Below are 22,842 nucleotides of genomic sequence, written 5' to 3'. Positions count from 1 at the left end.
CTGGCTGACGGCACCCTGAGGAGTCCCTCTCTGTGGGAGCGTACTGGTCGGTGGGAGGCTATCGGCAGCAGAAGGCGGTCCTGCAAATTTAACCATTAGCAGGGGTAAAATTCAGCAGGTTCTGACAGGTTCTGGAGAACTGGTAGCAGAAATCTTGAGCAGTTCAGAGAACTGGCAAATACCACCTCTGGCTGGCCCCAGAGTGGGGTGGGAATGGAGATTTTGCAATATCCTTCCCCCAGGAGTGGGGAGGGAATGGGGATTTTGCAGTATCCTTCCCCTGCCATGCCTACCAAGCCACACCACGCCCCACCAAGCCACGCCCACAGAACTGGTAGTAAAAAAAATTGGATTTCACCACTGACCCTTAGTACTCGCTCCAAATTCATTAAATGCTTACCATTTTTTTCCATTTCATCCTGCGATTCTGATACCAGGTTTTCACTTGGAGTTGAGTGAGGCCCAGTGACTGAGCAAGATCCAGCCTAGAAGAGAAACTATCCAGATTAATGAACAAGAAGAAAACTGTGACATCATCATTCATTGACGAGACCTGATTATACTACATCTGACTTAAAGTCAGCAAATGGTTCGTGAGTTATTGTGTGGCTCAAGAGACCAGCCGCTTAACCGGACATGACTAATGATTAGAGAAGGCCAATGAATAATGATCAAACAAGAGCAATGACCACAACATTGGTCATTGTAGGGTTTCTAAGCAAGTCACACCAAACTCAATAGGAAGTTAGTCTAAGAAAGCAAATAAAGGCCTGTGCTCTAAATTTGCTTTTTAAAAGCAAACATTTTAATTTGCTTAGGACTGTATTAACTGAACAGTTCTTAGGTAAAGGTAAAGGTTCCCCTCGCACATACGTGCTAGTCGTTCCCGACTCTAGGGGGCGGTGCTCATCTCCGTTTCAAAGCCTAAGAGCCAGCGCTGTCCGAAGACGTCTCCGTGGTCATGTGGCCGGCATGACTAAATGCTGAAGGCGCACAGAACACTGTTACCTTCCCACCAAAGGTGGTCCCTATTTTTCTACTTACACTTTTTATGTGCTTTCGAACTGCTAGGTTGGCCAAAGCTGGGACAAGTAACGGGAGCTCATTTAATGGGAGCTCATCCTGTTACGCGGCACTAAGGATTCGAACCTCTGAACTGCCAACCTTTCAATCAACAAGCTCAGCGTCTTAGCCACTGAGCCACCGTGTCCCTTAAACAGTCCTTAGCACTGGGTTTACTTCTCAGCAGGGATGCCTTCCACCCTTTCTACAAGTTCTGCTTTCAGATTACATGATGTGAATTGTGTCGTGCTGGTTCAGAATTTAAAATAAATAAATTGGTTACGTTAAGAATGGCCCTGTAAAAAAGGAATAGCTCCTCTGGTTCAGAAGCTGCACTAGATGTTATGTGGCACGCTGAGAATCACACTGCATAACTGGATGAAGCCAGAGTCCATCCTGAAGAGGATATCAGGAGTTTGAAATGGTATCTGAAGCAACTGAAAGATATTCGCCACTTATTTTTCCCCTTAATTCCTCTAAACCTTCAAAATTGTCAATAACTTTTTGGTCCCAGCTGTTCTACTGGCTTCTGGGAGAAGGGCACTGATTCTGGTTTTGGTTGTTGTTGTTGTTGTTGTTGTTATTTGCTCTAAGAAGCCATAAAATCTGGTAGGTGAGCTTGTCGTTTTAAACATGTTTATCTCAGGGGTGAAATCCAGCAGGTCCTGACAGGTTCTGGAGAACCGGTAGCGGAAATTTTGAGCAGTTCGGAGAACTGGCTGGCCCCAAAGTGGGGTGGGAATGGAGATTTTGCAGTATCCTTCCCCCAGGAGTGGGGAGGGAATGGGAATTTTGTAGTATCCTTCCCCTAGAGTAGGGTGGGAATGGAGATTTTACAGTATCCTTTTCCTGCCATGCCCACCAAGCCACACCCACCAACCCACATCACGCCCACCAAGCCATGCCCACAGAACCAATAGTAAAAAAAATTGGATTTCACCACTGGTTTATCTCCATTATAAAAGCCTTAAGGTAAAAATAGCGAAAAAAATGTTTTCCTGCTGGACAAACTGCAGTATTACATGATATTATGAGCCGTGGTGGCGCAGCAGTGGTCAGTGTGCAGTACTGCAGGCTACTTCTGCTGCCTGCCGGCTGCCTGCAATTTGGCAGATTGAATCTCACCAGGCTCAAGGTTGACTCAGCCTTCCATCCTTCCGAGGTGTGTAAAATGAGGACCCAAACTGCAAAGCGGTATATAAGTCTAAGTGCTATTGCTATCCACTAAAGAAGAAAAGAAAGTTGGACAGTACCGACCAAATTAAATGTAAAATTGGTGGACAAAGTAAAATTCTCTGTTGTGCTTTAACGTTAGATGAGCTGCCTAAACAGGAAAAGTGTTCATCACAGTTTGAGAAACTGGGGATTAATACATTTGATCTACTGTCTCTTGGAGATCTGGCTAAGGGCAACCAAGTGACCCTTTCTTTTTAGTGATAAGAAACTAGTGTGGCTGAGAAATGTTAAAGCAAGAATAGAATAGAATAACAGTTGGAAGGGACCTTGGAAGTCTTCTGGTCCAACCCCCTGCTTAGGCAGGAAACCCTACACCACTTCAGACAAATGGTTATCCAACATCTTCTTAAAAACTTCCAGTGTTGGAGCATTCACAACTTCTGGAGGTAAATTGTTCCACTGCTTAATTGCTCTAACTGTCAGGAAATTTCTCCTTAGTTCTAGGTTGCTTCTCTCCTTGATTAGTTTCCACCCATTGCTTCTTGTCCTGCCTTCAGGTGCTTTGGAGAATAGCTTGACTCCCTCTTCTTTGGGGCAGCCCTGAGATATTGGAATACTGCTATCATGTCTCCTCTAGTCCTTCTCTTCATCAAACTAGACATACCCAGTTCCTGCAACCGTTCTTCATATGTTTTAGCCTCCAGTCCCCTAATCATCTTTGTTGCTCTTCTCTGAACTCTTATGGCAGAAGATTTATTATTTTACTTTGCCAAAGTAAAACTATTGAAGTTGGACGTCCTGACTGATCTATTGATGGTTGTAAAGAACAAGAAGATCTTGTTCTACTTTCTGCCTTTCCCTACTTTTGACTGATTTTAAGCCCAACACGGTCTTCTCTAACACAGCAGATAGCAGAGGGTATTCCCCTAATATCGGAATGGTTGTTTACCTAATCAACCTTCAGAGCCGAAATGTCAGAGGGAAGCTCATGAAACTCACTGAACAAAGACACTTGAATGAAACTTGCTGGTGCTGCTCATGAGTTATGCCTTTTCCATGATTAATATTAGTGAACTGGAACACAAACGGTGCGGAGGCAACATCAACAAACATGATGCACCTTGTCTTCTTTCACGCACCAGCAGTTGCGTAACGAACGGTTGTGAATTAGTCTAAAATTTCCCAACCAATTTTCTCTCGAGATGCCCTTCCCAGCGTAAACAATACGTTCCATCCCTTGGTTGAAGTTGTGGAAGAGTGGCGAAAGCATTTGTACTTTGTTTGGAAACAAGCGACGACGTACATAGGTTGAGTTCATACAATTTAGCATACCGGATTAACAAAACACAGTGTAGGGTTCCCTACTTAACAGGCTACGTCCAAACAAAGGCATCATATTATAGCTTAGCATGTTCATACAACATGCTAAGACAATGGTGGGCTCCAGGGGTTTGCTGCTGGGGGTTCCCAGGGGTTCAGAAGAACCTCTAGCTAAGATTCTGTGCAGTTTGGAGAACCCCCAAATCCCACTTCTGGCTGGCCCCACCCACCCCGCCTCTCCCCTCCCCTCCCCAGAGTCCCCACAGGTAAATTTTGGATGCAGGTAAGTGCAGGGCGCGTGCGGAGGTTCAGGGAGGGTAAAAAATGGGACTACCAGAAGTTCGGGAAGGCCCATTTCCAGCCTCCACAGGGCTTCCAGAGCCCTCTCGGAGGCCCGAGGAAAGCCACTGGAGCCCGGGGAGGACAAAAACACCCCCCCACACACACACCATGGTGCAGGAAGCTGACTAGGCCACACCCACCTAGCAACCAGGCAGAGAATCCCTTGCTAAATTTTTTGAAGCCCACCCCTGGTGGGCTCCTATACCTTGATAAACAAGAGACCACCAAACACATTCAGTACATTAATATAACACATTGGATGAACCCAACTGAAAAATCTTGTAAGGGATAGGATCATGGGAAGTTGCTAGGAGCACAGTGGAGCTAGCATGGCTGGCAAGGTTAGCAAGCCCACATTCAAGACCCAGATGCTGCCATGGGACAGGGTGAGCTTTTGTCCTTCACTCCAGTTCCTGCCAAGGACATGAAAAGGAGCCTCCAACTGCCTGGGTAATGGTGATGTCACCGGCTAATCCTTCCAACCCCAAAGCACCTTGGTTCTATGGACACTAGTGCAATGTGATGGGAAGTCATTTACATTGTACTAGAAGAGGGTCTCAACCAGTTTGGGCAAGGAATCTAAAAACTTTTAGCTCTTTGGGGCTTTATCAACCTGTCATTACAAGCAATGGCTAGAGATTGTAGTCTACCGTCCGCAACTGAAAGTGCCCCTTCAAACCAGTGATGGGCTCCTTCCGGTTCGGCCCAGTTCCCCGAGCCGGTAGCGGTGACGATATGACATCACCAAACCGGTTCTGCCCCCCCCCCGCCCCCCACCCACCCCCCGCGTTATTCTTACCTTTTATTTGGCCCCACCCCCAATCTATTGCTGCCTCCTGAGTCCCAGCTGGTGGCTAGAGACCATAAAATTGTTTAAACTCTAGCTGCGGGGCTTCAAAGGGCTGCCCTACAGCTGATCAGTGTTAAAAGAAAACAAATGAGTAGACCGGAGCCTGCAAAAATAAATGGGTAGACCAGTGCCTCCAAAAATACATGAGTAGATCAGTGCCTGCAAAAATAAATGGGTAGATTGGTACAGCTCTGCAAGCAGTTAAAAGCCTGGTAGACCAGTACTTCTGCTAAATCCTAAATAATTGTCACATGACCATCAAGCCACGCCCACAAAATAAGCCACACCCACAGAACCAGTAGTAAAAAAATTTAGAACCCACCCCTGCTTCAAACCATATTTATTTTGTTTTTCTGCTATCCAGAGCTGCAGGGGACATAGAGAAGAAACAATAGTGTCATCTATCAGAGGCTTACTATTCTTATTTTTAACTTCTCCACGAAGCAGAAAAATCCCAGTGCTACGATAGGGTGGTGTGATTGTTATGAATCTCTTGGGCTGACCACAATTTTCTCCTTATCCATGAATGTTCATGCAATCCTCGTTTAAAGCCCCCTATGCTAGCAACCTTAGGCTTGTATCTTAGGGCAGTGAGATTGATCAAGTTGGTATCCATTGGGCAAAGGGAAATGTGTCAGATCAATCTTCTTGGGCCAGATAACACATGCCTACCATGGCTAGATTGCCTGTAACCTTTTCGGATTGGTTGCTGTCTTGTGGAAAACTACCGATGGCTGCCTAGGAAACGGAAGCAACAAACACCAAGTGTGAGGCCAAAAGCCACAAAATTGCCCTTGCTCATCAGGCTTAGTCATGTACGATGCTGAGCAATATTAACACCAGCCAATTCAGAGAGCAGCAATAGCCAGAGAATATTATGATCAAGGGGACCATGGCTGATAGGCTCTTGGGAATTATAGGAAGCTTGGGAATTACAGTTCAGCAAGATCTGAAAACAGCCTGCTTCTTCACCTATAACAGGAGTGTCAAACTCTCATCACATCGTCATCACGTGATGTATTACGACTTCCCCACCTTTGCTAAACTGGGGGTGGGGTTGGCCAGCATATGACGCATTGGGCCCACGGGCCATGGGTTTGACACCCCTGACTCATAATGTTTAAGGCCAGGCAAAGATTCAGAGATAGTTAAGATATTGTCAGGTGCAAGCAACCACACCCACACAGGAAAGACTCAAATTGACTATTTTATTGTAGTCTACCTGTAGTACAAGAATCTCCCAAGACCGCTTGCCTTTCCTTGGGAACAAACAGATCAGGTTCTTGGAACGTCAGCGGAAGATCAGGCTTATGCCTCTTGCGGCTGTGCAAGGTTAGTTTCCAGTTAATAGCAATAGCATTTAGACTTACACACTGCCCCATCGCACTTTTACAGCGCTCTGTGGATGGTTTACAATGTCAGCATATTGCCCCCAACAATCTGTGTGCTCGTGTTACTGACCTTAGAAGGATGGAAGGCTGAGACAACCTTGAGCCTGAACTCCTGGCTGTGGATAGAGTTAGCCTGCAATACCGCAGTTTAACCACTGAGCCATCAGGCCAGTGGTGGGTTCCTACCGGTTCACCACGGATCAGGCAAACCGGTAGCGGTGGCAGTGGGAGGTTCCACCCACCCATGCTGGACACTTCTGCGCATGCGCAGAAGCATTGCATATGCACAGAAGTGGCATGCGCGCACAGAAGCACGCAACTGCCGTCGAGCGAACCAGTAGCAACGGTTTTTGAAACCCGCTCCTGCATCAGGCCTCTTGTTCCCTCCATCTTACTAACTGACAGGGAGTTTCCCAAAGGATATAAGGACAAACTATGGCATTACTATTATCTGTACAAACTGGATGAATGCACCTTCCTTCTTTGATACAGTTGGTTCTTCTTTAAAACAAATTAAAATTATGCTCTGTTCAGAGCACGGGTCCCCAACCTTAGCAACTTTAAGCCTGGAGGACTTCAACTCCCAGAATTCTCCAGCTAGCTAGCTGGGAAATTCTGGGAGTTGAAGTCCTCCAGGTTTAAAGTTGCTAAGGTTGGAGACCCCTGGTTCAGAGGGCTCCCCATCACCATGGACAATGGGTTAAACCCTTCCTGTTCTGAATTTCAGCACCCAGAACCCAATCTAGAACAAAACTCCCACATTTTTAATTCCATTGTTGAGTCCATTCATTCGGTCAGTCATCCCTGTGGTTCTTATTATGTGATGAATATTAAAACAATTGCCAGGCAGAGTTGGTTCCCTTCTCTAGCAACTCCTGTTTGCTCTAACACTGACTTCGTATTTGCTCTCAGCTAGTGGAAATAATTTGATTCTCCCTTTCATAGGAAGCAAGCTTCTAAGTATCACTGCCCATAAATCCATCCTGGCAAGTATGCGCGTATCTAGCACACTCACAGCCTGGTATGTATTTTCCACTGATATGATCTATTCATGTAGCCTTTGATTCTAAGGGAAGGGTGCTTTGAAATCTGATCCGGTTATGTGTCCGAGCCTTTAGACAAGAGCACAGACTCATCTTCGCATGCTTAGAAGGCATCATAGTCCACTCAGCACCTGAACAGCTGAGAGCAGCAAGGCTAAGGGACCCCACTCTGTTGTGGCTGGAAAGAGGGCCTTGTCTTCAATGCTTACTCGAGAAACAGACTTAAACCCTGCAGAGGATTTCCTTTCTGAAGTGGTGATACGATGAGACTCAAAGGTTGCTGGTTCTTAGAAAATTAAAACTAGGTCTTTTGCATTTTAAAGCATCTGCCTGGTTAGTCTTTTCTCCCCTCTGTAGCACATAGGTAAACGGTAAAGGTTCCCCCTCGCACATATGTGCTAGTCGTTCACAACTCTAAGGGGCGGTGCTCATCTCTGTTTCAAAGCTGAAGAGCCAGCGCTGTTCGAAGACGTCTCCATGGTCATGTGGCCAGCACGACTAAATGCCAAAGGCGCACGGAACGCTGTTACCTTCCCACCAAAGGTGGTCCCTATTTTTCTACTTGCATTTTTTACGTGCTTTCGAACTGCTAGGTTGGCAGAAGCTGGGACAAGTAATGGGAGCTCACCCCAATATGCGGCACTAGGGATTCGAACCGCTGAACTGCTGACCTTTCGATCGACAAGCGTCTTAGCCGTTGAGCCACCGCGTCCCTCCTTGATGTGTTTATGTATTTATGCTTTATGTAGCACATAAAGCAGCCCAACTCTGTCTTTTAAGGCTGCTAAACGTTGTTGTTGTTAGGAGATAATTTTGTGTGGCTCATTTTTATTTGGTCATTTTTATTGGTTTTATTTATTGGTCAGTTTTATTGATTTCATTCTTATTGGTTGAGGAGTGGAATTAAGTTCTGTCTCTCTGTCCTTCAACTGCCTATCAATATTCCTGCCAGTATTTATTGCTCCGCTTGAATTAATCTAAATCTAGAACTTCAGAATATCTTCTTTTCAAATGGTAATTGTAGAAGATATTTCACCCCCCCCTTAACCTGTTAAAAATATAACCGAGACAAAAAGACATTCTCCTTCTATGTTAGTTGTTCACTAATTGTTCACCCACATGTCATGTAGCTGGCTCTACCCATTAGGCATTTGGAGCAATCATCAATGATAACAGAAATTAAAGGCTGCAGAGTCAGCTGCCTATCCAATCTCCTGCCTTTGAGATCAGAGCTATATATGCAATTGGAATAAGAAAGATAGGATCCTAATCTGTTCATAGGAATGTTTAAGACATCAATGGCCACTGTTTTGAATAGCCCCGTGATTTGTAGATTACATGAGGATACAAGAAAGTTAAAGATAATTGTCATTTTGCAGACTCTGGTTCTTGGCTATATGAGACTTTGAGGCATAACTTACTCAAAATCTTCAGTCAAGTACTGCTAATATTCCTACTTCTAGAGAGCTACTTCTAGAGAGAAATGGAATATTTGTTTCTAAGTGATTCTCCACTTCCTTTTCCTCCAATTGTCTTAGATTTTGTAGAGGGTTTAAGGGATCTTTCATTTCTACAATCACGATTTAGTCCTCACCCAGACATTATGTTGAATGATCTATCATAGAGTAGTAGTCAAAGCTCCATATAATAATAACAACTTGGCTCATGCAGGATTTCTGCTGCCTTCTTAAAGGCCACTAAGTCTCACTTCATAAAGAGAAAACTGATATGGTCTCTTCTAATATCGGTGTCCAATGTAACCATACCTGCTAGTCCTCACGGTATGACTCAGCTTTGAGTTCAACTCACTTTCAAAGATTCTCCAAACCTGGAGTATTCACAAGACAATTTTACCATGCTAAGACTGCATAAGTGATTGGTGATGAATTCCTAACATGGAATTTGATGCAGACATGTCATTCTCAATAGCAACTTGCTCTTAGAACCGTGCTAGTGCAGAAATCAACTCCTAAATGACCTCCAGATGCTTTAGATGCTAAGTCCCATGCTCCCTTTCCACTGCCCATGCTGGCTGAGGTTGATGGGAGTAGAAATCCAAGACATCTTAAAAGCACCAGGTTGCCCATCAAAGCATTGGTGTCTTCTCTAACCAGTTGGTTTGTTCTTTCACCCGCCCACCCAGTCAACCCAATCTCTCCTCAACCAACCTGTCTGGGGTGGACAGATACTTCTGCTTTTGGAATTTCTTCTCCAGTCCCATCAGCTGCAACTCTGTGAAGATGGTCCGGCTGCGACGAGGCTTCTTCAAGGGGATGGTGGGCTGCTCTGTCTCGGATTCACTGCTTCCATGAGTTTCGTTGGCTTGGCTCTCTAAACAGGTGCTTCCCGAAGGTGGGAGCGGTGAGAGAACCCGAGAGGTGCTCACTGCAGGAATGAAGTGAGAGACGGCTGAAGGCTGTCTGGTGATGACAGAGATGAGTGGATAAGCCCGGAGAGAGGAGGATCCTGGGAAATAAGCATCGGAGAAGGAAAGGCATTACCAAGAGAGTTTGACTAGACAGATTGCTTCATCTTTAAGGTCCCAGCTCTACTTTGATCAAAATTTATTATTTATTCATTTATTTATTATTTTTTATTTTTATATGCCGCCCTTCTCCGGAGACTCAGGGCGGCTTACAATGCGTTAAGCAATAGCCTTCATACTTTTGTATATTTTATACAAAGTCAGCTTATTGCCCCCACAAACTGGGTCCTCATTTCACCTACCTTAGAAAGGATGGAAGGCTGAGTCAACCTTGAGCCTGGTGAGAATTGAACTCGCAGTAATTGCAGGCAGCTGGATGTTAAATGCTGCCTTAGTAGGAGGCATTAGCCTCCTACGCCACTCAGGCTCCTTTGATTAATACTTATTTGATTAATACAGAGTACATAGTGGATAAGATACTGTAAGTACATCAGTTGGGACCATCAAAGGCAGAGTAGAGGCAACCAGTGGTGAAATTCAATTTTTTTTTACTACTGGTTTGGTGGGCGTGGCTTGGTGGGCTTGGCAGGGGAGGGATACTGCAAAATCTCCATTCCCACCCCACCCTGGGACCAGCCAGGGGTGGTATTTGCCAGTTCTCCGAACTACTCAAAATTTCTGGTACTGGTTCTCCAGAACATGTCAGAACCTGCTGGATTTCATCCCTGGAGGCAACCCTTCTTTTTAGTGGCTTGATTTTCCGTCTTTCATTTAAAAAAAAAAACATGTTCCAAACACAGCAGTAAGCTTTAAGTAATTACCTACAGGCACCAATCGATTGGGGGGGGGCGGGTGTTGGAAAAGAGAGGATTTTATTAGTACAAGAAAGGTAATTTCTCCTCCCTGTCCAAGGCCCTCAGTCCTGAATGGACCAACATGTGTTTCCAATTAAATATACAAAATCATAAAACTGAGATGGAAGACATGTAGATTGCATGTGATCTAGTTAAGGCCTAGGGGAGCTGTTCTAGCCTCCGACATTCCATTTGTGCTCTGATTTTCATCCTTCAACTCCTTAGCTGGAAGGTCCAATGAGCAGAACATCAAGGCATGGTTGGCCATCACCTTCTTACAAGCTGGGAAGAAGCATTTATGGAAGGGGTGAAATCTAGCAGGTTCTGACAGGTTCTGGAGGACCGGTAGCGGAAATTTTGAGCAGTTCAGAGAACCGGCAAATACCACCTCTGGCTGGCCCCAGAGTGGGGTAGGAATGGAGATTTTGCAGTATCCTTCCTCTGCCATGCCCACCAAGCCATGCCCACCAAGCCACACCCACAGAACCGGTAGTAAAAAAAATTGGATTTCACCACTGAGTTATGGACTTCAGGAAATTCATCTATAGCTCCTCCAGGTAAAGGAGTTTCAGTGGAGAGATTATAAACCCCCATTTCATTTTCTTCATTTTTAAAAATAAACTTAACAGTTTATTGGCAAGCAGAGCCAGCTTCACAAACCAATGTTCTAGTGGCTATTATGAAATAAATATAATATACTTTACAGTGGTAGAAAAAAAGCTGCAATTGTTTGTAGAAGTGCTTGCCTCCATTGGTCATTGGACAGATCAATTTATTGGTCATTGGACAGATAATTTATTTTATGTCTGGACTTGTTTGGCATGTGTTTGCTGAAAACATCAGCCTTTCTAAAGCATAATATCTAAAGGGCATTATTGTTGTTTGTATTTCTCACATTTTACAGTATGCATTTGATACTCAAAATACTTTTGTAATTTGGAGTGCTCTTTATTCTAGATTGAATATCTACCTTTAATGATTGTTGGTACGTTTTCTGAATAAGAGAGAATAAAGACCCATGACAGAAGGATTTTGGCCCAGGTACTTAGAGCCATGAGTATGAACCAATGGTGGATTGCCCCCCCCCCCCCGGTTCGGACCAGTTCGCAAGAACCGGTAGTAAAACCGGCGGGAGGCTCCGCCCACCGACCCCGACATCATCAGAGCAAAACGAGGGCGCGCGCGGCCCCGTTGCAAACCAGTAGTAAAGGTAAGTAGAACCCACCCTGGTGTCAACCAAGTCAATGTGTTTAAAAACACAAGCCAAATAAATTCACAAGTGTGTGTTTGTTGTGCATATATATAGTGATACACTTTCCACTTTACTTGAGCACAGATCAGAGGTGGGTTTCAGCAGGTTCTGATCAGCAGAACTGATAGTGGAAATTCTGAGTAGTTCGGAGAACCGGTAGTAAAAATTCTGACTGGCCCCACCCCCATCTATTCTCTGCCTGCCGAATCCCAGCTGATCAGGAGGAAATGGGGATTCTGCAGTAACCTTCCCCTGGAGTGGGGTGGGAATGGAGATTTTACAGTATTCTTCCCCTGCCATGCCCACCAAGCCATGCCACACCCACCAAGCCACGTCCACAGAACCAGTAGTAAAAATTTTTGAAACCTACCACTGGCACAGATGCTTGTAAATAAGTAAAACATTTCTGTTGAAGAAGAAAACATGGTAGCAAATTCATTTTTCTGCAAACAACATAGCAGAAAAACAGCATAGCTTACTTAAAAATTGTTTTGCTATCATGATTCTTCCATAGTTTTCAGCTGAGGTGCCAAGGAAACCACAAAAGCCATTAAAAAGTAATAAATCAATGACACTCAAAAACTATATTCAAATACACACACACACACATATACACACACACAAAGTCTGGAAGATTAAAATCATTACAGGGAAGCATTTTTTTTAGCAAGGTCTTTCTTCTTAGTATATTGAAGTTGTTGGGCTAATGGTGCTTTTCCTATTTGGGTAGGGTTCAAGGACAAGAATGCCATGGGTGACTGAAGTTTGGGAGAATCAACACAACTTTAAGGGAAGGTGGTGGAAACGTCATCATCAGCTCAACAGGGAAATGAAAAATATGAAATAACACGAGCATTTAGCCGACACAGTTAAAAAGTTATGCTGGGTTCCAAAAAATACATCTGATTTTTCCTAACCTTCGTCTTTTTTCATTTCATGAAAAAGGAAGCGCTTCTGCTTTTCTTTTGCGGGGGGAGCGGCTCCCAAGGAGAAGAACCATTTTGCTGAAGTTGCCACACCTGGAATGCAAGGTTGATCAAATCAACTGGCTTCCAGTTACCATGTTGTCACTGAAATCTGAACTCTCCGTCTCCCGGCCCTCGATCTCTCCCAACGTCTTGGTTTTTAATCCATCAGTTTCAGGTATCACCTGGGAGATATTTTCTCCATGACTTTGAAGATGATGGTTTCCACAACTGCATTCTTCTGCTTTGGTTGTAAATCTGGAGAGCTCAGCTGGTAGTAAGGAGGAATTTGTTTGCGTCTCATCCTTTAGGGTGGGGAGTGTAACTGAAACCGCAGGAGGGCCGGGGAGGGTGGAGAAGAAACTTCTGAAGAAGTTTGCAGTGCTATGGCAACGAGGAAAAGATGATGTGCTGTCAGTGGCATGATGAGTGATGAAGTGATTGGCAGAGCGGTACATAGGGCATATCCTTGTCCTATCATTGCCTTGGGGCAAGGCATGAGTAGCCATGAATGAGAAGACTCTTCTTCAGCTACATTTCTCTTTAGAACATAATCATGAAGGTAGAAGGGACCTTTGAGGTCTTCTAGTCCAATTCCCTGTCAAGGCAGGAAATCTTATAACCATACCAGTCAAATGGTTCTTCAGCTTATTTTTGAAAACCTCCAGTGATGGAGCACCCAAGCTCTGGGAGGCAAGCTATTTCATTGATTAATTGTTTTGACTGTCACAAAATTTCTCCTTACTTCTAAGTTGAATTGCTCTTTAACAAGTTTCCACCCATTACTTCTTATCCTGCCCTAAGGTGCTTTGGAGAATAAATCAAAACCCTCCTCCTTATGACAGCCCCTCAAATACTGGAAGACAGCTATGATGTCCTGTCCTCCCCGCTCCTCAATCCTTCTGTATGATTGGCTAGACGTATCTACTTCTCTTAACTGTTCATGGTACACTTTAGCTTCCATACCTCTTACCTTTGTTGCTCTTTTCTGCACACTTTCTTATTTTTCATTTTTATTCTTTCCTTCTTTAAGAGAAGGTCACATTCTCAGAACCACTTCTGATCAGATTGCATTTGTTCCAGGGTTGGGTTTCAAAAATTTTAGCAAGGGGTTCTCTGCCCAATTGCTGGGTGGACATGGCAGATGGGCTTGCTGATTACGTACCTGGCTCCCTGCCACGTGTCGGCGGCCCTGCCCGAGCTCCTCAACGTGATTGCCGAGGTGGCGGTGGAGACCCCCAGGCTTATGGTCATGGGGGACTTTAATCTGCCGTCTGTCGGCGAAGCGTCTGAGGCGGCTCGGGAGTTCATGGCTTCCATGACGGCCATGGACCTGACCCAATTAATTTGTGGACCCACGCACACAGGAGGACACACTCTGGATCTGATTTTTGTCTCTGGGCAGTGGAAGAATGATCTCGAGATAGGGGAGATAGTGATTAAGCCCTTGTCATGGTCAGATCATTCCCTTCTTAGGCTTGACTTTCTAACCGCCACACCCCGCCGCAGGGAGGCGGAACAGACCAGATGGTTCCGCCCCAGGCGCCTGATGGATCCTGATAGGTTCCAGACGGAGCTTGGGCCATTTCCTGAGACTCTGACTCATGGCTCGGCTGAGGATCTGGTGGCCACCTGGGATAGGGCGGCCGCTGAGGCTTTGGACCGAGTCGTGCCTGTGCTGCCTCTGACCTGTCACCGAGTCTACCTGGCTCCTTGGTTCTCCGAGGAGCTGAGGGGGATGAAGCGCCAGAAAAGACGCCTAGAGAGCAGTTGGAGATCTAGTCGCTCCGAATCCGACCGAACACTGGTAAGATCTCATATTAAGACTTACCTAGTGGCGATAAAAGCGGCAAAATGTAACTATTTTTCCGCTCTTATCGCAGATAATCGCCCGGCCGCCCTGTTTAGGGTGACCCGTTCCCTCCTTCATCTGGGAGCGTGGGAGGATCCCTTGCAGGGTCGTGCCGAGGATTTTGTCCAGTATCTGCACGATAAAATCGCTCATTTGGGAAGGCTTGGTCTCTGACTGGGTAGGTACAGACGGGATGATGGGTGTTGGTCTTGAGACTGCCATTTGGGAGGAGTTCGACCCTGTTGCTCCCGAGGACATGGACAGGATACTGGGGCGGCTGAACGCGACCACATGTTTATTGGACCCGTGTCCCTCCTGGTTGGTGCTGGCCTCCCGGGAGGTTACGCGAGGCTGGCTCCAGGGTATTATCAACGCTTCTTTGAGCGAGGGTGTCTTGCCATCCGCCTTGAAAGAGGCGGTGGTGAGGCCCCTCCTCAAGAAGCCTGCTCTGGATCCGGCTGTTTTGGCTAACTATCGTCCGGTCTCCAACCTTCCCTTCTTGGCAAAGGTTGTTGAGAGTGTGGTGGCGCAACAGCTTCCTGGGTACCTGGATGAAGCTGTCTATCTGGATCCGCTCCAGTCCGGCTTCAGGCCTGGGCACAGCACGGAAACGGCATTGGTCGCGTTGGTGGATGATCTCTGGAGGGCTCGGGGTAGGGGTTGTTCCTCTGTCCTGGTCCTGTTAGATCTCTCAGCGGCTTTTGATACCATCGACCATGGTATCCTGCTGCGCCGGTTGGAGGGGTTGGGAGTGGGGAGCACTGTTTTGCGGTGGTTCTCCTCCTATCTCTCTGACCGGTCGCAGTCGGTGTTGGCAGGGGGGCAGAGGTCGACCCCGAGGCACCTTGTTTGTGGGGTGCCTCAGGGGTCGGTCCTCTCGCCCCTTCTGTTCAACATTTATGTGAAGCTGCTGGGTGAGATCATCCGTGGCTTTGGGGTGGAGTTCCATCAGTACGCTGATGATACTCAGCTGTACATCTCCACCCCGGGCCATCCCAACGATGCCCTTGAAGTGATGTCCCAGTGCCTGGAGGCCGTGCGGATCTGGATGGGGAGTAACAGGCTCCGACTCAACCCTTCCAAGACCGAGTGGCTGTGGCTTCCGGCATCCCGATATAGCCAGCTGGTACCATCGCTGGCTATTGGGGGCGAGTTATTGGCCCCCACGGATAGGGTTCGCAACTTGGGCGTCCTCCTGGATGCACGGCTGTCTTTAGAAGAGCATATGACGGCCGTGGCCAGGGGGGCTTTTTATCAGGTCCGCCTGATTTGCCAGTTGCATCCCTTTCTGGATCGGGATTCCTTACGCACAGTCACTCAGGCACTCGTCACTTCCCGCCTGGACTACTGCAATGCTCTCTACATGGGGCTCCCCTTGAGGAGTACCCGGAGGCTCCAACTGGTGCAGAATGCGGCCGCGCGGGGGATTATGGGAGCGAGGGGTCGCTCCCATGTAACACCTCTCTTGCGTGAGCTGCATTGGCTTCCGGTGGTCTTCCGGGTGCGCTTCAAGGTATTGGTTACCACCTTTAAAGCGCTCCATGGCATAGGACCTGGGTACTTGCGGGACCGCCTTCTGCCGCCGATAGCCTCCCACCGTCCAGTACCCTCCCACAGAGAGGGACTCCTCAGGGTGCCGTCGGCCAGGCAATGTCGGCTGGCGACCCCCAGGGGGAGGGCCTTCTCTGTGGCAGCCCCCGCCCTCTGGAACGATTTGCCCCCGGAGATAAGAAGGATATCGGATCTTCGGGTCTTTCGCCGAGCCCTGAAAACACTTCTTTTCCAGCAAGCAGGGCTGGCGTGAACCCCGCCCCCCTTTTTTAGTTTTTAATGGTTATTAATTGTTTAGTTTTAATTTGTTAATGGGTTTTAATTCGCACTGTTTTAATTCGGGCCAAAGTATATAATTCTTTTAATTAATTTTAAATTTTGTATTGTTATGTATTTTAGTTTTGGCTGTGCACCGCCCTGAGTCCACTAGGAGAAGGGCGGTATATAAATTGAATAAATAAATAAATAAATAAATAAATAAATGGCCATGGTGTGAATGGGTTTTAATTGTTTTTAATGGTTTAACTTTTAATGTTTTATATATGGTTTTTAAATGCATTGTAAGCCGCCTTGAGTCTTTGGAGAAAGGCGGCATACAAGTTGAACAAATAAATAAATAAATAAACAAATAAATAAATAAATGGTGGGCGTGGCCTAGTCGGCCTCCTGCACCACAGTGTGGGGGGGCGTTTTTGCCCTCCCCAGGCTCTGGAGGCTTTCCTCAAGCCTCCAGGAGGGTGAAAATGGCCTCCTCAGGCTCTGGAGGCCCTCTGGAGGCCTTCCTGAACTTCCAGTAGGCCCGTTTTTCACCCTCCCTGAGCCTCCGTGCACACCCTGCACTTACCTGCATCCAAAACAGGCCACGTAGGGACTCCTGGGAAGGGAGGGGCAGGGTGGGCAGGGCCAGCCAGGAGTGGGATTTGGGGGTTCTTCGAACTGCACAGAATCTTAACTAGAGGTTCTCTCGAACCCTTGCAAACCCCCAGCAGCCCACCCCTGATTTGTTCATAAGTTTCCTCCTCACTGAATCGGTTCTAACCTGAAAGTCAGCATATTTAGTGGACAACCATCTGTAGAATGGATGTTCCTCATTCAGCCCTTCCCAGAATCTCCAGAGAATCCCCAGATTGAAAATCCAGCTAGCTGTTTACCAAACCTGAGTTAGAAGGACTCAGCGATGTAAAGTCATTTAACTTTTCTGGGTTTTTAAACTCAAAAACAAAAAAACTGGAAAAACCTTAGGGTTGCCTTTCAAGTTAAAAGGAAAACAGGTTTTTTTTTTGTTTTTTTTTTTTAAAAGCTAAACAATTAACCAAGCTCGGCAGATAAGATGTTGGCCATAAACTCAGATGACCCAAGCTCTATTCTGAGTTCTGACTCATGGCATGACCTTTAACAAGTCACTTTCCTTCCCCATCTCCATTTCATTTTCTGGCATCCCACTCCTCAAAATGCTGGCTTGCAAATAAATCCCATTAATTGGAAAAAGCATTGTTGTCATCAAATGTTCATCACTGTAGAGATAGTCCTCAGTTTATTACCACATTTGAGACCAGAATTTCTGGTGCTAAGCAAGGCCATTATTAAGTGAGCCACACCCAATTTTATGGCCTTCTTGGCCACGGTTGCGAATGAATCACACGGTTGTTAAATGAATCTGGTTCCCTCGTTGACTTTGCCTTTCAGAAGGCAGTTGGGAAGGTCACAAATAGTGATAGCATAACTCCGGGATCCTGCAATAGTCATAAATACATGTTGTTTGTCAAACACCCAGATTTTGATCATTGCAAGGATACTCTGATGGTCATCAGTGCAAGAATTGGTGGTAACTCACATTTTTCAGTGCCATTGTGACTTGGAACGATTGCAACATGAATGGTTGTAAGTCAAAGACTACCTGTAGACTCTTCTCTGCAATCAGCCTGCAAAGCAGGTTAATGCTGCCATCCTATCGGAGGTGGGGGGTGGGGTGTTAATTCTCTCTTTCAACATGAGGAGTTGTGGTATGAAGAACTTTTTTGTATGATGGAAGAAACAGCTAAAAGTTCCCTTTAAAGGATGGGGAGGACAGGGTGTTCCAGTTTTCCTCCTTCCAGATTCAGATGACCTCTCTGTGCAGTTCTAGGGGAGCCTTGTAGGAAAGTGCAAACGCATTTCTTAAACTCTGTGAAGAATGATTTATAGGAGCAGAAGCTCTGCATAACCCAAGGAAGCTCATGTGAGTCACACTGTTTTGCACTGAGCTGAAGGTAATCAGATCTGTTCCATCAACAGGACAAGACAGGGGGTGGAAAGAACAAGATTTACAAGGATCCCCGATTCCTTCCATCAGTAGCTTTCTTGAATGTCTCCAAGGGAACAAATGAATTGATTAGCCAAAGCCCACTTAAGTGAGTTAGGATGAGATTTGAAAGGTAAACTTCCTGGTAGAATAGAATAGAATAGAATAGAATAGAATAGAATAGAATAGAATAGAATAGAATAGAATAGAATAGAATAGAATAGAATAGAATAGAACAGAACAGAACAGAATAGAATAAAATTCTTTATTGGCCAAGTGTGCTGACCATTAACACTACCTGGGCGTAACACAACGTGCTAAAGAAGAAGAATATGAGTAGGACCACACAGATGTCAATATGAGTGCCAATGAGAAATTATTTCGTTGAGAACAGTAGAAACAATTTTCAAAAACTGGAAAAGCAATCATATTAACAATTGGATTCAAGAGACACGTGACTCATCTGTGGTTGAAAAAGCAATACTATTTGAATCCAAAATGACCCAACATGTTTTTCTGTAGCAGAGATTTTATAATATTAGAGAATCATTAATTCCCCCCCACCAAGATAAATTTAGAAATCTGTTTGACATTTGATATGTTTGTTGGGGGGGGGAAAGAATTGTTTATTTTTGTGTTGTAACTTTATTTTTAGATGATAGATACCGTGTTTTCCCGAAAATAAGACCCTGTCTTATATTTTTTTGAACCCCAAAATAAGTGGTTGGCATTATTTTTGGGGAGGTCTTATTATTTTGGGTCATGTGGAGTAAGATGGGGCTCCTCTTGTTGTCTTACCTGATTTCCAGTTCTGCATTTAAATATTTTCAGGGGAGGGCTTATTTTAGCGCATGTGCTCAAAAGCCCAATTGGGCTTATTATCAGGGGATGTCTTATTTTTGGGAAAACAGGATAGAAAGAAAGAAAGAAAGAAAGAAAGAAAGAAAGAAAGAAAGAAAGAAAGAAAGAAAGAAAGAAAGAAAGAAAGAAAGAAAAAAAAATATCAGGATAGACAGATACAATTAGCCATGTCAGGCCAAGTTTTTGTTCCAGGCAAAACTTGGCTAAATCTTTTTTTGGAACAAAAGTAAAAGGGAAGGAAAGATTTATGGGTTGGTGGCTTGCTGGCATGCCAGCTTCGCTGGGAGGCAGAAATGAGATCTTGGCTGAGTGAACCCTGTCTAAGATGATAGAGGAAGAAAAATAAAAATTAAATGAACTGCCAATGGAAAAGCTCTTCTCTGCTGGCTGGAGACAGTCAAAACAAAACCAAAAGATAGAAACAGCTTTTTCTTCCCATTTCTGGCTGCAGGTATGCACAGATCCCTAATTCCTGATTGCCACTGCCTCCGCCCACCTCCCCTTCATTCTAGAAAATGGATCCTTCACCCAATCCAGAACTAATGGATGAATTTTATGTCCATTTGCTTTTTTAATGCTATAGGGCACTGCACACCAGAACAGCTAGACACAAGAACAGTTTTTTCCCGAACGCCATCACTCTGCAAAACAAATAATTCCTCAACGCTGTCAAACTATTCACTAAGTCTGCACTACTATTAATCTTCTCATCGTTCCCATCACCCATCTCCTTCCACTTATGACTGTATGATTGTAACTTGTTGCTTGTATCCTTACGATTTATATTGTTTCCTAGTATGATTCGATTGCTTATTTGTACCCTATGACTATCATTAAGTGTTGTACCTTATGATTCTTGACGAATGTATCTTTTCTTTTTATGTACACTGAGAGCTTATGCACCAAAGATAAATTCCTTGTGTGTCCAATCACAGTTGACCAATAAAGAATTCTATTCTATTCTATTCTATTCTATTCTATTCTATTCTATTCTATTCTATTCTATTCTATTCTAGTGAAATTGTCGTTCTTTTAAAAAGTTAACCTGCTGTTCAAAATACATTATGAATTCTGCTCAACACTGCAAAATAGATTTAGGTCATTTTTTTTTTAATTTGATTTATATGCCGCCCTTCTCCGGAGACTCAGGGTGGCTTACAATGCGCTAAGCAATAGCCTTCATTCTTTTGTATATTTATACAAAGTCAGCTTATTGCCCCCACAACTGGGTCCTCAATTTACCTACCTTAGAAAGGATGGAAGGCAGAGTCAACCTTGAGCCTTGGCGAGATTTGAACCTGTAGTAATTGCAGGCATCTGGTCTTAATAACCAGCTTAATAACAGGGTGCCTTAGACCACTGTACTACCAAGGCTCTTTTATGGCAACTGCACAGGGATGGTCTTATTAAACTCCCTATTCTCTGTTAAAAAGGGGGGGGGCTGAAATGAAAGGGACATCATGTTTTGCATTTAATCTACGGTTTTCACCTCCACATTGCAAGCTGGACTGAGAGAGTATTGTACCACAAACACCTGTTCATTGCATTATCCCAGTGCAATTTGGAAACTTGTGCTGCGAGATAATAGCTTACTGTTACTAACAGTTCACTCTTATGTTACAAGTTAAAGGAGAGATTAAATCTGGCTTGGATTTCTGAGTCACAACTCCACCATAACCCAAAGTCAGTGTATTTAAATGTAGGGACACGGGAGAGAAATGAATAAGTGACAATCTCCAATCCATGGAGAAAATAAACTCTGCATATTTCACCTTTCTACCACTGAGAATACGAACAATTACTCATTGTTTCCATTCTTTTCCTGATCATATTCTGGCCTAGTTCATGCATGTTAAGACATTGGTTGAGTGGTTCCAATAACACACTGAATCTAATTGACCCTAACAGTTATTAGTCAGTCTAATTGTTCTGGTAGTTAAAATAATTAATCAGTGGAACAACTTGCCTCCAGAAGTTGTGGGTGCTCCATCATTGGAAATTTTAAAGAAGAGACTGGGCAGCCATTTGTCTGAAATGGTGTAGGGTTTCTTGCTTGAGCAAGTGGTTTGATTAGAAGACCTCCAAGGTCCTTTCTAACTTTGTTATTCTGTTAAAGTCATGGTATCTGTAGGGAAGGTCTTTCATGCCACTGCTTTGAGCCTTCAGTCTTCCAAGAAAAGCTTCAGTTGCAATGAAGAACGCAATTACATTCAAATTTGACAATTCATTAACCAATTAGCCAAACTTCTGCTAAAAAGGGAACATCAAGGATTTCTTCATTGTGCTTTTAAAGTCTCTTAAGATTAGCACGCAAGCTACGTTCCGTTCCTACTTCTTTAAAATCTCAGATTCCCATTAATTCCAAACCTTCCCATTTGATTTACTTCTACCGCAAGTAGTATTTGCAGAGCCCATTCTTACTTTTTCAAGGCAATCTTTCAACTCAACTTTTGCTGTTTAATTGGGCATAATAATGGTAATGAATGAATCTGGCTGCAGTCTGCACTTAAAGCTTTCGTGCCTTAAGGTGTTTGGAGGTTAGAGGAAAAGGGGAAGAAAAACACAACAAAAAACAAACAAAAAATCCAGTTCCTAATCAGGGAAGATAATTAACACACTACGATGACAGTTTAAAAATACTACTATATACATCTTCAAGGCAAATGCTCTGACAGTAACTAATTAGCTCTAAAATATTTGACAATCTGCAACTTTTGGAAAAGCCAGAAGAAGTTAATGAAGGCAGTCCTGAAAAGTAATGTTTAAACCTAATTTAACATGTATTATAACAACTCCACCCATGAGCTGTCAGATTCATTTATCAGCCATAATCATACACTTGTCTGACAGCTAGACTGAAGGGTATTGTAGGGCAGGGACCTGGAGCTAAATCATGATTTGTTTAGTCCTGGTTGGCTGAATCAGCTACCGTTGGCTGGATTTATACAAGATGCTACGTTGATTACAGTTCTCTATAATCTTGTACGCAGCCAAAGTATGGCTTATCTGCCTTCAGATTTATTTCTCTTACAGTTCTGTAGTGAAGCAATTTTATAACTGTGCCAAGATATTTAAATACCCACCAAATTTATGCTTTTCACAGAGGCTGCAGATTGAAGGATGTGTAATGCTGATTCTTTATCTGTCTCCTTCCTTCTGCAGTAAATACAGAGCCAGCCTGTTAAGAGTAGCAATTCAAAACCTGGCTGGCACACACGCACACGCCCTTTTGGGCTTTCTGATTGTCTCTTCTTGAATGTAAACGGAGAGCAAACCCCACTCCCTTCTAGCACGGATGATGTTATTCAGTTGGGTAATGAAACGTTTGCAAGAAAACAACCAAGCTCAGAGAGCCCCAAGGACCTCACCGTTCAACCTGAGCTACGGATATTCTAATTCAAAAGCTGTTCTTTCCTTATTTGGGATCTTCTGCTGGTGTTTTTAATCTATTTTTGATCAGCATTTTATACATAAGACTGATGCAATTTGGGGTCTGTTGCTCATCAAGGCCCAAAGGATCGTAACCTGCTAGTTTTAGAAAGTAAAATGACTGTTGGGTTGTTCTTGGGTGTTGGCATGTTTTCTACCACACGAGCTCAGGTCTCCTTCGTTAGTCT

At 44.5% G+C, this 22,842-nt stretch overlaps 1 protein-coding gene across 1 annotated transcript in view; it reads right to left on the bottom strand.

Annotated features, from left to right (window-relative positions):
- BARX2 (BARX homeobox 2) overlaps positions 1-22,842 on the bottom strand; it is a 59,248-nt gene that overhangs the window by 6,307 nt on the left and 30,099 nt on the right. Inside the window, exons 2-3 of the mRNA XM_034421958.3 lie at positions 9,353-9,650; positions 401-485 (exon numbers count right to left, since the gene is read on the bottom strand). Of these exons, the coding sequence (XP_034277849.2) occupies positions 401-485; positions 9,353-9,650 (383 nt within the window). The remainder of the gene's footprint in view (positions 1-400; positions 486-9,352; positions 9,651-22,842) is intronic.

Source organism: Pantherophis guttatus, chromosome 9 (genome assembly GCF_059756535.1).
Source record: "Pantherophis guttatus breed Tessera chromosome 9, ASM5975653v1, whole genome shotgun sequence".
NCBI lineage: Eukaryota > Metazoa > Chordata > Lepidosauria > Squamata > Colubridae > Pantherophis > Pantherophis guttatus.
Note: the sequence above shows the minus strand (reverse complement) of the source record. Positions and strands in the feature narration are given on the sequence as shown.